General features: G+C 36.0%; 2 protein-coding genes across 2 annotated transcripts in view; both read left to right on the top strand.

Annotated features, from left to right (window-relative positions):
- The window catches only part of LOC149597193 (ufm1-specific protease 1-like), a 27,004-nt gene extending 15,413 nt beyond the window's left edge, over positions 1 to 11,591 (top strand). Inside the window, exon 7 of the mRNA XM_089861187.1 lies at positions 11,462 to 11,591. The gene's annotated coding sequence lies outside the window, so the exon portion shown is untranslated. The remainder of the gene's footprint in view (positions 1 to 11,461) is intronic.
- LOC149597192 (glucose dehydrogenase [FAD, quinone]-like) overlaps positions 1 to 14,967 on the top strand; it is a 15,840-nt gene extending 873 nt beyond the window's left edge. Inside the window, exons 2-8 of the mRNA XM_089861179.1 lie at positions 11,462 to 11,664; positions 11,735 to 12,056; positions 12,809 to 13,101; positions 13,179 to 13,496; positions 13,570 to 13,747; positions 13,803 to 14,025; positions 14,100 to 14,967. Coding sequence (XP_089717305.1) covers positions 11,462 to 11,664; positions 11,735 to 12,056; positions 12,809 to 13,101; positions 13,179 to 13,496; positions 13,570 to 13,747; positions 13,803 to 14,025; positions 14,100 to 14,247 — 1,685 coding nt within the window. The 3' untranslated portion in view covers positions 14,248 to 14,967. The remainder of the gene's footprint in view (positions 1 to 11,461; positions 11,665 to 11,734; positions 12,057 to 12,808; positions 13,102 to 13,178; positions 13,497 to 13,569; positions 13,748 to 13,802; positions 14,026 to 14,099) is intronic.

Here is a 14,967-nt window from a genome sequence, read left to right as displayed (position 1 = left end):
AAGAAATGATAGTTAAAATCGTTAATTTTAATTAATTATAAATAAATATTGATTAGAAAGCCTAGTGCCGAATGGAATCATTTAGAATTAATGAATTAACAGTAATTAACTTAATAATATTAACGTCACAATTTATAACGATGATATTTGCTTATGAAGAACATTTCACTAATCATAGTACTACCATGACCTTTCACCTTGACCTTGACCCCGAGGTTACCACTTAATTTAATAGATCTCTATTATTGCTATAATATTATTCAGATCCTTTCCATTTAATCTAACTCATTTAAATAATTTATTAATTATTTAGCTAATTGCGAATTAGATTTAATTAAAAGATTGTAGCTCTTTACGTTAATTTATTAATTTATTAATTTATGAATCGCATTAAGTAGTAGACTGTTAATTTTCAATATCGCGAGTAAGAATGTTAAGATACTCTTTGGGTTTCTGGGTAAATTGCCCTGTTCTTCGATAATGGTTTTTTAAAAAAGGTGTAATTACCATTATGGTGCAATGTCATCATTGTTAATACATCAAGAAAAAGCTGTTGCCGCCTCCGGTGGGTTATCAACTAAGCAAGCCTAGTGTCTGTGTCTTGAAGTGTTAGGGCAAGATTAGGCCTAGATTTTTCGACATAAAATTGAGATCTAGTAACCGGCAATCAATAAAATTTAACTCAAATAAAGAGTTTGGAGTTTATTAGATTCCCACGTTTACCATTTTAAATCTTTTCAATAATCTAACCACGTACGGATCATAATTACTTAAAATTTCATTGTGACCCTCGTTTTTAATGTCTTTTATATATAAGAAATACCATGGAAATACTTATTAGCTACTTACGCATAACTGGAGGCTGTGTGACTATAAATGTATGTTTTATTGAAATATTCCCCTTAATTTTTCCGTATATTTAAATCCAGTTTTTAACTTGTAATTATGAATTTTGGACATTCTAAAAAAATGCCTATCTTTTTAGGCGGCAAATTCTTTTGTACTTGTTCAAACTTCATTGTTAAAAGCTTGACTATGACGTAGATGCCAGTAGGGTACTGACACTTGCCTACCTTTGGCTGTATTACGTTCTATGGGTAGTTAACAATGAGTGCCACGGGCAACTTGCCTATCTTTTTAGGCGGCAAAGTCTTTTGTACTTGTTCATTGTTAAAAGGTTGACTATGACGTAGATGCCAGTAGAGTAATGACACATACCTACCTTTGGCTGTATTACGCTCTATGGGGTAGTTAACAATGAGTGCCACTACTCTAAACCGGGCAATTTGCCTTTATGTTCGGGTGAACGTCATAGGGGCGGTCCAGAAGCCTTTTCCCACTTATTTTTGGGGGTCCGTCCATCTGAGGCTTGGTTGTAAGAATAGGGTTGGTTGCAGGTGGGTTATCCCACTTGGGGAATAGCTTCTTGGCCTTTTTTCTTATGACCTTTGTCAGGTTGAAATTTAGTTGTCAAGGTCGGTTCGGGTTGTCAAAAGACCCCTAAATAGTTTAGCCCGGGGTTGAAATTCTTGCAAAGATTTTCAATTCATCATGGGTGTTCTTAGCGTACCACGTGGCTATGGCTACCTCCTCTGGGGTCTTCTGATGTAGAGAGGCCAAGGATTGGATGGGGAAACCATTAATGGGATAGTGTTATTGTTAATGTCCCTCTAGGTGTGTTGTAAGGGCTAGAGTATTTTTTTTTCAAGGGATAGTGTAGTGTCAGTGTCTGAAGTATTGTTATTTGAACATTAGGTTACCGCCTTGGTTTTAATGGTTCGAATCTAATTTGAATGTCAAGTCAGGCGTTACTACATTATCATTCGGTATTGGGCGTTTTTTGGTAAATTTAAACTTAACCTAAAAATAGTTAAAAAGTTGACCTAGAAACGTTATTTAAATCGACTTCCGATATAATTCGGCAGGTGTAATTAACCTTGATCTACCCTTTCGGGATCTTAATAAGAAAAAAGAAACCCATATTAGATTTTAATTGGCAAAGTCTAAATTTAATGAAAGACCACAGAAAGACAGATGTGGCGTAATTGCAACATATAAAAATTCAATTGTACCAGCCAAGAATCGAAACCGCGTACCAAATTTTAATTGGCAAAGAATGTAATTAACAATTTGAACATTGACACTAATTACGAGTAATTAAGACTAAGGGTAAATTGAATTTTAGTAAAAGTCTAGGGAATGAAGAACTTATTCTGACAATCTTATAATTGTAGTAACATTTGTTTCAAACCAGTTCAAATAGTTAGGGTAAAAGTTTTGATGGGGTATTCTTGAGGCTCAGGTTTTGTTGTCGATTGGAAACAAACCTCCACACGATCTCGTTCTCTACTTGATCCTGACCCAGTTTTTCGAGTTCGCCCCCCTAAAAAAATGTATGTCTGTATACCCTTTTTGTAAGACGTCGACTAACGTTTTCCGGCCCTTCTCCAAGACTATCTCGGCCTCGTGTAGTAGAACGCCCCCACAAACACGTACGTCATTGCGTCGCTAATAACACCGTCTTGGTTCTACTTGTAACCAAAATATTATAAAATGCTTTGGTTTTTTGTGGGTTTTAAACAGGACCGAGTAATATTTTGGGTATGATACCTCAGGATTGACCCTACCGGAACTATTCGAGGGGTCTAGGAAACGAGGGGTCACTCACTCCCTTAGTACCGCTCTGCCTTTGATTACTCTAGAACTTTAAAGTTTTCAGTACCCAAGATGGTAAAGTTGTTTAACTTTTGAAAAACCTAAAATACATAGTTTTCAGACTAGGCCAGGCTATTTTTCGAACAATACGCAGTACACCAAGTAGCCACGTCTCCTGTTATAACTGCTTTTAATCCTCCTAGCCAGAAAAACTATATTACCACGACCCCACAAAAGAGGGTAGAAAGAGCCGCTAGCTTAACTCCCCCTCTTTCTACCCTCTTTGACCCCACGGCCTTAAAAAATGAACGCATGGCTACTTTTCGGACATTATGCAGTGCAACAAGTATAGCCTGGTATAACTGGTATCAAACCTCCTAGCCTGAAAACTATTTATATAACCACCAGGACCCTGCGACCTTGAAAAATTAACGTAATCTACCTAACCTTAATTACTTAATTACCTGTCGATATGAAAAAAGCTCCCTCATTATTTTAAATATTTTTATAATATCTTGAATTATTATATAATGTAGACAATATGGTATCGTGGTAAAACTACTTGAGCCTTCTTAAGAAGAAGGTAAGGAGGTCAGAAGTCCGCCTCTGCCAAACGGCGAACGCGTACACCTAGGCTACCTATACCGATAAATTCTATACCCCATCCCCCTCTTCCCTCCATTCTTGAATTAAGAATTTCCAGAATAAGAAATTCTCCTTGATACGTGACTAGAGTCTCGTCCGCTTCTACCTATAGTTTTAATTCCTCTTTTTAATGAAGATTACCATGCCCTGAGAATTAACAATTAGTCTTGACGGACTACAAAGAATCTACGCTACGACTCTAACTGGGGGTAGTTTTGGGGAGGGGCCTGTTACATTTATATGAAAGAGAGAGTCATTGTTTTATTTTTAAACCCGATTGCTTATAGAGAACTCATTTTAAAATACTGTTAGAGTAAGGTGGTTTTTCTTTGACGAATTTAGGACTCGGTGGTTCGGTTTGGCCCGTTAATATCCGTTTTGAAAGGAACCATCGGGAGTGTTTTCCCATTTCCTTCATGCGTCAAAAGGATCCGTTTGTAATGTATTTATGGAAATGGAGAAACCCCAGCTGACGACATTGTTAAAATTATCTGTAGTTTTAATAGCGTCTTGTATATGTTAGTGGGATTTAATTTTAATTCTCCATAGGGTTAGTTAGTACAGTGAGTATAAGCATAAGTTTATAAGTGATATGGTCCTTCCATAAGTTTGTTTAATTAATCTCTGGTCATGACAAACTGAAAGGCTTGTAATTTTGAAGTGAGTGAGGTAGGTCATAGATTCGAGGAGGTAAAGCGAGGGAGGCCTGGTGAGTGAGTGAGGCGCTGCTGTCAAAGGGGGCTTAGTAATGCAGACTAAATAGGAGTGCCTAGATGGAATAGGTCCTAGCTGCAAAATTAATTAACCACCACCGAGTGTACTTAGGACTTCAATTGACTCGCTACCCCTCGTTCTCCTTCTCGAACTAGTTACCTCGAGCTGCTGTAAGTCTCTCAGACTTTGCATTACGAATAGTATAGGTAGTACATATCATACTTATGGATGGAACATATCACTTATAGACTTATGGTCTAAGGTCGTACCATTAAGCCAAGATTCAAAACGGATAGTGTCCGTCCTCTCAGAGCTTATGCTTGCTTATTCTAGGCCTAGTTTAAAATTTAAATTTATTTATTAGATACATGTAATTGACTTCATTAGATTAGGATTAAGGAACCGAGGCCCGTGAACCTTCAATTTAGGTAATTTATTGAAATATGTAATTATTTTATTTCACGCTGTGCTTTGAAACTAAAAGATCGTGGCTTTGGATTGGGATTTGGAGGTATCGCGATCTTGACATTGACTTTGCAGAAACGATGCGATCCGAATTTCTTTTTCCTGAATTTCTGAGCTCGTTTAAGTCTGTCTGTCTTGCGAGCAAAGAGAAGGGAAATAGGGAGAGATAATCGCATAGGCAGCCGTGATCCATCTAGAGGGGAAAATTTGTGATACGCGGCGGCTCTTAACGCGCACCTTATTCGCGCACAGTTGACGTTATTGGTTCTCCTCTTTCTGGCTACTACGCCACCAAAATTGCTCGGAAAGGTTTAAACGTTAAACGTACGCTTTAAAAATAAAAAGCCGAGGCTTAAGTGAAATGATCAGCCAAGTGGGCTTTTTTAAGCAGAGTTATTTATTTATCAGAGGTAATTTAAAATGGTTTACCACAAAAAATGCTGCTACTTGAATTGTAGTAGCAATACGCGGTATTCAAGTAATCCAAAAATGAACGGTATAACTTTTAAACCATTTCGAAAACCTATAACCAAACATCAACAATGTGTAATTAAAAAACATCATTTCGTGGGTTCGTGTGCTCAAGCCATTTTTCTAATGGTGATAGTGATCCATTAGCAGGATTTGGTGTTATATGTTTACAAGTAAGATATTTTGAATATTTTCCTGAAACATTACACGGCTCTAATCTTATACTATCTATCTAAATTACCTCTGATAAATAAATAACTCTTTGCTTAAAAAAGCCCACTTGGCTGAACATTTCACTTAAGCCTCGGCTTTTTATTTTTAAAGCGTACGTTTTAACAACGTTTAAACCTTTCCGAGCAATTTTGGTGACGTAGTAGTAGCCCGAAAGAGGAGAACCAATAACGTCAACTGTGCGCGAATAAGTTGCGCGTTAAGAGCCGCCGCGTATCACACATTTTCCTCTCTTCTCAATACGGATGGATCACGGCTGCCTATGCGATTATCTCTCCCTATTTCCCTCCTCTTTGTTGCGAGCATGTGTCGGTTGGGGCGAACGACCGACCTAGAGAGAGCTGTTTAGCTTTTTAATTTCTAGTTGTTTTGCCTTTAAGCTAAATTGATTTTCTTGTATGTTTGAAGAACTCTTGTGTTTGTACGAGTTACCATTATCAATTTTAAGGGGATATCTTTCTTAATTTACCGAAATTGAAAATGATTAACGAGTGTTTATCGCCGCGTATCGAGGAAAGTTTCAAAATTATTAATATGTTTAATCAAACAATTTTGGTATTTTTATTTTTGATTGAAATTTGAGTTTAATTTTTTTAATCTTTCTATTCTTAATTTCGAGACTGTTTTCTTACTCGGTTAAATTTTTTGTTCTGGCTTATTCAGGGTTCATACAAATATGGGAAATACAGGGAAATACAGGGAAATAATGGAAAACTGAAGGGAATAAATAGTTGACAGCAAAGTTAGGGAAATTTATAGAGTTTTTAGTAAAATTCAGGGAAATCGGTGGAAATTTGTGAGGTTTGCTCTGAACTGTTAAAACCACTGCTGTTGTCATTACTCCAAATACGGGAAACCCTGGGAAACTCAGGGAAATATATAATGAAACTAGGGGAAATAAGTTTTCCAAAAGTTGTATGAACCCTGTTATTTCAAAATCAAATTAAACGTAACGTCGTGTTCATTTTTAATAATAATAATAATAATTAAACTCTGATGTTTTTAGTTTAAAATTTATTATTTTGGTAAAATTTTTGATCTTGAACTAAATTTTGGAACGAAGTCGGTTAACTTTATTACAAAATACAAATAATCTTTAACAACCAGCTTATTCTAGCCTAATAACGAAAAAACTTAAAAAATAAATAAATAAAACTAATTGCCCAATTAAATATAATTCATTCTGGTTAACTTCTTTTTTCTTTAAAATAATGCGAGAAATTTATTTTTTCAAAAGAAGCAATTTTTGAGTAAGAAACCGTTGCCGCTTGTCGGAGCTTCCGACGGATCTAAAATACTGTTATTATTTATAAAGAAAAGAATTGGGTCCTTCTTTTTAAAAAGAAGAAAATTTTTTGAAGGGGACTCTTAACACGCTCGGTTGACTTAGACCCAGTGTCCAAAATTCCCCAAATATTTATGAGAGACGATAATAACAATATTTTTCAAGTTGCGCTTTTGAAATAAATAAAATAATATATATAAAGGTTATCTTTGAAAACATTAATTACTAACCTCGTATGGCTTAAGTATTTGAACAAAGCCGCTATCATAGCATCGTAATGTCTACTTAAATATAATTTGCATTCAAACCAGTAATTAAGTTTAGGCAATGTCCATAAAAACAATGGAAGTGGAATAGGGAAGATAATTTTATGAATAAGTTATTACTAACAAGGTTGAACCGTGTGTGGTTTATTTTAGCACCGAAGTACGATATTCAAATTATATTATTAACTGGGCATTACGAAGAATGGATAGTATTATAATTCTAGGTAATTAAGATTAAAGATACTTAAGTTTTATTGCCAATTAAAGTTTAAAACCAGGTTATTCCCTTTCTATTATTGTTACGACTATTCGTGACTATGTCACTAACGCATCATGTCTCCCTGAAGGCGCGAACTCCTTTCAATCATTCACATATCTCACCTTGCACGTGCACCGAGAAATGGCGGGAAAATTGAGGTTAGTTAGCTCGTGATTTGGTATTTTCACGAGTTTTATACGACAGTGACAATAGGTTGTTTCCATAGTTACCGTGTTATTTTTGGCGCCAATGGATTGAGGTTAGCGCGTGATTTTCAGCTCCACGCGCGCTGCGATGGTGGGATGATGACGTAATGGGTTAATTGTCGCGGATACGGAATTAATTGGCAGGAAAAAGGGTTAAGACTTAATTAAAAATTTGTCGTGACAATATTTTTAAACAAATTTCAATTGGGAGGGGGCGGATAAGTGAGCGTAGTTGTGTTGCATTGGTGCGAAACCATCTAGCTATTATATCATAATAATTTTGTTTGGGTTGTTTAGTAGGTTAAGGATATCTGTTTTAGGGCCTATAGTGGAATGTGGAGCAAAGATTAAATGGGAAATCTTTCTTCATAATCGTCTGCAAACGCAACTTTCTATTAATCTTTTCTTCTTATTGCTATCTCGGAAATCAACCCATCCTCTCTCTCTGTCTCGGTCTTTCTTTAGGCAATAAAGTAGGGCGGAGTGATACACCCAAAGATCTCGAGTCGATCATTTGAAACTAAATCTTTTATAGCTAGAAAGATTCCACCGGCGGTGGTTTTGACATCCCCCGTTGTTTATATCGCGTGCTACACGATACGGACGGTCAAAAGGGGTCGAGTTGTATACTTTCCTATATAACTGCATTTTCTTTTGAAAACGGTGAAATCTGAAATATTTTCATATATTATTGTTTCGTCGCTTTATGGTTTTCGGGGTCGCTTTATGGTTTTTCGGATTACGCTAGGTAATAATGATGATGGCCGTTTCCCTTGACAATGGCCCACTTTTACCCCCGAAAGAAAATCATTCCTTTTATGATAATCATAATTATCCATGAATGAGAAATTACGCGTTCCATCTCTTATTCTTATTTCTTTAAATTTCTGTTTTCGTTGACATCATTTTCCGCCCCTTAAATTCCCTACAATTTTCATATATCATTTTATCGCCACTGAGGCAGCTAGCTACCGAAAATATTTAAATTTAATTTTCTACCGTTTCTAATTATACAATATATAGGCCTACTAGTTCGCGACGAAATTAGATAATTTAAAATTGAATTTCTTTTTAAAATATTCGGTATTGTTCTTGGTAGAACCAGATACGTGGTTTATTAAAAAAATTATTAAAATTATTATGGCACGTGTGAAGTTCAAATGAATTAAAAATAAATTCTCAAGCACGCGCACGCGCCAGGTTTTTGACGTTTGTGAAATTGCGCGTGTTTTTATTATTTTTAAATTGCGCCTTTTTTACGTCATCAATTTGAGATGCACGTGCGCACGAGCTTTATTTCGCGGATTTTGGTTTTATTATTTTATTTAAAAATAGAAAGCTTGCATTAATTAGGGTAAATTAATTTACAACGCGTGTAATTAATATTGCGCCTATTTTTTCGTCACCAATTTGAGATGCACGAGCTTTAATTTTTTTATATACATTTATTTCAAACTGTTGCGGGATTTAATTGTTTTTAAAAATAGAAAGCGTGGTAGGTTAAATTAATGAATTTAACGTGAAATTTAAATTTATCGTGTACGTGCGTGAATCCTAAATGTTTTTAATTCAAAATTATTTCGTTTCTTCATTTGTTCGATTAACTATAAAAGTAATTAAATTATTGAACGATGAGACGCACGCATTTTGAATTTTAATCTTCATTCATTCAGTTAAACACATTAATAGAAAGCAATTATAATCAATTATAGGTCAGTTTGACACAGAAATTGAATCTAAAATCGAGATGATTTTATTTTGATGTTAAAATCTCACGCTTGGTTGCAATTAAAGACTCAATTTTTCCCTCTTCATAACTGAAGAAGTTACAATGCGTTTCAAATGACTTTTCTCATATTTTAATCGATTCTAACACTTTCAATACAAAGACCTCAAATCGCCAGTTGACATTAAAAAAATGTATTCCTCCGCGTAGCCAGGAAAGTAGTATTGATTTAATAATATTTAAAGTAAATTTCGATTTCAAATATTGACGTTATAAATAACGTTAGTTCAACTCGTTTCCGTTTGGTTAATGAACCGGTCCGGATTTATTCTGATATCTTTTAACTTTGACATTATAGAAGAACCTTGTTGATCTAAAATTATTCCTACATAGTCTATGTGTCCCCCCCCACCCCACCCCCGTTATTAAAATAAATAGCGCGAAACGCATTATGGGGAAAGAAAAAAAACCACAAAAAAAACGAGATTTCATTATCAAGTTCGTTGGGTTTAATTTATTTGAATTTTCGTTTGAAAATTACTTCCTTTAACTTTTTCACATTGAATTAATTAAACTTCACGGTATTAGTTCTGGTTACTCTTAAATTAGTTTTAAATACCCCCTTTTAGTATTTAAAGTTCGTTGATTTTTATTCGTAATTTTACCGGATTTTGTAGAAGTCAAAATTCTCTAGTCTCTCTAGGCGACGTCTTGTTTTCAGGTGTTTTTCTTGAATATTTTAGGAAATTATTTCCTGGTTCATTTTTTTTTATTATTTATTCAAAATGTCAAACTTGAAAAATACCTCTAATCCGGATATGACACTTTACTTTCATCTGTGGTTATTTATTTGATTGTAAAATCACTTTTCATAGAGTGTCACAAAAGCTATGAATTGAAAAGAGTTCAAAACACAAAATTTCCATTTTTAATAACAAATATTTCCTCTTAATCAATCCAGGAATGTATTTCATTTAAAAATGAATATTTCTTGAATTTTTAAATCTAGTTTCTTTATTGCTTCGAATGCGACCCTTTTATTAACAATAACGTTTGTCAAATCAAAACTAAGTTAGTAGGAGAGTAACATCTTTTAAATTCGCATTGAAATATATTTTTAAATCTTCAATCAGAACCGCCATTCTTCTTAAAGGCCTAGTTTAGTTTATTTCTTTCATTCGGATTTCCGAAATGTGGGAAAATAGTTCACGCATTTATTTTAGCACTCAACCCACTAAATAATAATCATACATTGCGAATATTTCAATGTCGAAAAATGATTACTTATTTTTTATTGGTAGCTAGTTGTTGCTATAGCAACTTTTATATTTATATCTAGTCTCGTATTTAGTGAAGCGATGTGCACCAACCAAAAGCGTTACCTTGCAGAACTCTGCAATCATCTAAAAATATATATAGCCGGGTCAAATCAACGCCTTACAATCTTTCTAAGTTACCAATCATGCGCGACAATGAATGAAAGAATGAATGAACCATCAAAGCCAGACAGACAGACAGACAGGCACAACCCTTTTTTTTTCATTTCACGTTACCTTTTTAAGTGTTTCTATTTTAGTTTATTTTAGTTATCAATGTCACACTTAACTACCAAACTTCAATTTGTCCCTTTTAACAATTTCTCGCCTACATGTTAAGTTCTTGTTGTTATTGTTATTTTGTTAGTTAGGATGCGTTGTAAGGGGGTTGGTTGAGTACACGTCATGATAGTGTTAGTGTTCGTTGGCCCTGTTCGAATCTAGGTCCCATTAAATATGGTTTGGGTTTTGATTGATGCCGCCGATTCGAGTATTACTCGGTTGTGGTTTTGCCACAAAAAAAGGTAACGCTTTAACCGTAGTTCCGAGACGATATGTGGTGTGTCTGTTTTTTTAATCGCAGCGTGTATTCTAACGGCCTAGTCTTTGTATCATTTAAAGTACTTGAATTTGTATCCTTTTCATAAGAAATATGATAGGTGGAGATAGAGTTGCAATTCCGGTGTCATATTTTAGGCTTAATTTTACAATCTAGGTCTTAGTAAATATTTCAGTCTACATTTTATTTAATTTTAAATATGCTTATTTCTTTTGGATCCTGTTTTCAAGGACTTACGTTTTATTTATAAATAATAATACCTTGTTTAAAAATATGTTAAAATATTTCTGAGTCTGAGGTTATGAACTATTGAACGGGTTATTACTAGGTAGGCCTAACAAGAAAAAGAACTTAAAAATTTAACCCACCCGAACTCTACTCTATAATCTTAAACAGTTTATTTTTTTTTGGGTAAATTATTTCCACCCTGTAAGACTCAAGGATGTACTTGTACGCTTTTAGTTATAGTGTCACAGAAGTAGTTCGTACGTACGTTTTGGGGTATTTTTTTTTCGGTGTCAAAACCGGCTAAAAGGTGAAAGAAATATTTGTTTTAGCTTCGCCCCGCGATTTAACGTGAACTATGAAATTGTGCCTAAAGTTGTTGATGTTGTATTAATGTTTTCCCTAATTTGTGTTTTTGGGTTTTTTGTTTTTGTCTAGTTGGAGGAGGGTCAGCGGGTGCGGTTCTGGCCAATAGATTATCGGAAGATCCTCATAATAAAGTGCTATTACTCGAAGCGGGATCTAAAGAAAACTCCATAACGGATGTACCATTATTGGCAGCTATGTTACAAATGACGCCGCTCGATTGGGCTTTCCAAACGGAGCCTCAGGAAGCGTCCTGCTTCGGACTTATAGGAAGGGTAAGTAATTAAGAGTACTAATTTGATTTCCAATTACTATTTACGAACGTGTCTCTGTCCGTAATTGCAGAGAAGTCGATGGCCTCGTGGCAAAGTTCTGGGCGGATGTAGTGTCCTGAATTACATGTTGTACATCCGTGGTAACCGGAAGGATTACGATATTTGGGAGTCAATGGGTGCCGAAGGTTGGAGTTGGAACGACGTTTACCCTTACTTCCTGAAATCTGAGGACAACCGGGACCCTTCCGTGGCCAACAACGGCTTCCATTCCACAGGCGGATACTTGACCGTCCAGACACCAAAGTTCGCCACTCCTCTAGCCCACGCTTTTGTTCAATCTGGTCAATACTTGGGTTATCCCAACTCGGACATCAACGCTCACATTCAATCCAGTAAGTACTCTTGAAATTGCATGCAATTTTTCGCGCTACTTAAGCAAATAGATGAATCTTTGTCACCAAGTAGCTGGAACGCGACGGTTGACTCGCTATTTCCCACAACTTAAATTGCGCGTTTGTAGTTTTCGAGTATCTTAGTTCCTTTTGTCTGTAATAGTAAATTCAAATGCCGCATATAGGCCTATTAAGCCACTCAAATACTACAACATTAATCTTATTTCTTGTAAAATTAATCTCCATATGAAATGTTTCCCGGTAAAATTACGTGAGTAGCCTAATTTTCAAGGTCCTTAAACCATCATCCGTTGTTCGCGTTGATCCCCGGTAATAAAGTGGAAAGTTATTTGTACTTCTTTATGGTATTATAATCTCCCTCTCTCCACTTCATTACGACTTTCACCACGAATGTAGCTAATGGGGATTTGAAAAAGCGCGAGACGCGAGACTTGAAACGGGAAAAGTTAGTTTATCTTCCAAGGAGGAAAGTTTAGACCAAAAATAAAAGGAACTCTTGGCATAGAAGATTTACGCCCGTCAATGCGTTATTGATAGCGTCAGTTCTTTGACGCTAAAAATTGATATACAAAGTTGTCCCTATTTACCCATGGAAGTCGATTCACCCAGAATTAAAGTTATTTTAAAAGGGTCAAAGTTCGAATTTTATTATTACGTCTGAGACGGCGGCTTTGGGATTCTTATCATTTAACGTTGACCCTATAAATGATTGACCTTTTTGTTTGGTGTAGGTTTCGTGATTCCTCAAGGTACGACGCGTCGTGGGGGTCGTTGTAGTACCAGCAAGGCCTTCTTAAGACCCATCAAACTTAGATCCAACCTAGATATAGTTCTCTTCGCGCAAGCCACAAAGATTTTGTTCGACCATAACAAGAGGGCCAGGTCAGTTATGTTTGACCGCCTTAAGTTACCCTACGTCGTTGACGCTCGCAAAGAGATCATTCTATCCGCCGGTGCTATCAATTCACCGCATCTACTTATGTTATCCGGAATCGGACCCGCTGAAGACCTTAGAAAATTCGGAGTGAGTTTTGTCCACTGTTACAAGCAGATACGTATTGCGAGAGTAGCCTGACTTAAAAATCGTTAACGTTTCGGTAGATTCCGGTTATTTCAAATTTGCCCGTGGGTTTGAACCTCCAAGACCACATTTACCCGGGTGGTGTCCATTTCACGGTGGACAAGGAAGTGTCCGTTATTCAAAATCGCGTCTTCAATTTCGCCAACATTATCAAATGGGCCACGCTGGGCGAAGGACCCTTGACAGTATTGGGCGGCGTTGAAGGTTTAGGTTATATCAAGACAAAATACACTAACAAATCGTTAGACTGGCCCGACGCGGAGATCCATTTCTTGTCCGGAAGTCCTGTTTCGGATGGAGGACAAACCTTCAAGAAGGTGCAAGGATTAACCGACGAGGTACTTGTGTAACAACCACACTTATTTAACCGAAGAAGCACCTTTGTTCTAAGGACCGATTACAATTTTGCAGTTGTGGGAACGCGTCTACTTGCCGTACTTGTTCAGGGACACTTTCTCGATGTACCCCGTCCTGTTGAGACCCAAAAGCAGAGGCTACATCAAACTTCGCTCGGCCAATCCTTACGATTACCCCATTATCGACCCGAAATACTTGACGCATCCTGATGATATTTTAACCATGGTTGAATGTAAGTCAAGTTCCAGGCGCGCAATTACGTCATACTAATTCTTCTTACAATGCAGCCATGAAGATCAGTATCGCGGCTGGTTATGCTCCAGCATTCCGCAAATACGGAGCACGTTTATTCAAAGAGAAATGGCCCGGTTGCGAACATTACCGTCAATGGAGTGACGAATACTTGGCTTGCGTAGCCCGAACTTACACGGCCACCATCTACCATCCAGTTGGTACTTGCAAGATGGGAAACCCCATGGATCCCACCACCGTCGTGGACCCTCAACTCAGGTAAGAACAAAATAGACTTAAGCTTATCTTAACTTCGTTAATTGCCATTAATTTTTGACAAACTTCAATTTTAGGGTAAAAGGTGTTAAAGGTCTTCGCGTGGTCGACGCCTCAATTATGCCAAACATTATTTCGGGAAATACAAACGCTCCGACTATAATGATTGGTGAAAAAGCCGCTGATATGATCAAAGGTGTTAGGACAGTTCCGTTTTTCACGTGATAGAATTAGCTCAATTAGTTCAATTAACCAACTTTGAATCCGCAAACAAATACTAAACTGACTTCAATGACAATGATCAAACTGGACGGGGACTTATAAAAGTGGCGTCCTAAACTACAATTTTAGTCACAAAAATGGACATGTCCCATTACCCTCCCTTTCCCATTTTTATCTCTTAAAAGTTATCTTCATTTTTAAACTTTGAACGAAAGTTTGATCTTCATCTTATTTGTTATTTTTGATATCTTCATCGTTATTTTTATTCGTTATTCGTTATTCCCGCTCTTTTGGTTTCCAAATACTTTAAATTTCCTAAAGAATGCGTATGTGTGTGTAAATATTATTTGAAACGAGGTTTCAGTGCTGCCAGTTTTGAAGATATACGCGATTGGCCAAAAATAGACCTTGAAAAAACTTAAGGAAGTAATGACGGGTCAGGATAACGTAGCGGGTATAATTCCTGTAATTTATAAATAATTTATTTTTAATCGCGAAATAAATTTCCATAAGACTTTTGTTTAATTATTTAAATAGACAATTCGTAGGAGTGCAACCAATTTTAACATTAAGATTATAATGTTTTGTAAGAAATGAAAAAAAAAAAAACAAATCTACGAGCAATTTTGAATGTAATTAGCGTATTCATTTACACTGAAATCGCAGTGCCACTCGACTAAATGACAATTAATGTGTTATAAATAAAAAATGAATCATTTTAAA

The sequence above is a fragment of the Phalangium opilio genome, unplaced genomic scaffold (genome assembly GCF_054372755.1).
Source record: "Phalangium opilio isolate 3A_F unplaced genomic scaffold, DU_Popi_V2 ptg000369l_1, whole genome shotgun sequence".
Classification (NCBI taxonomy): Eukaryota; Metazoa; Arthropoda; class Arachnida; order Opiliones; family Phalangiidae; genus Phalangium; species Phalangium opilio.
The sequence above is the reverse complement of the archived record's forward strand: the minus strand, read 5'-3'. Positions and strand labels throughout refer to the sequence as shown.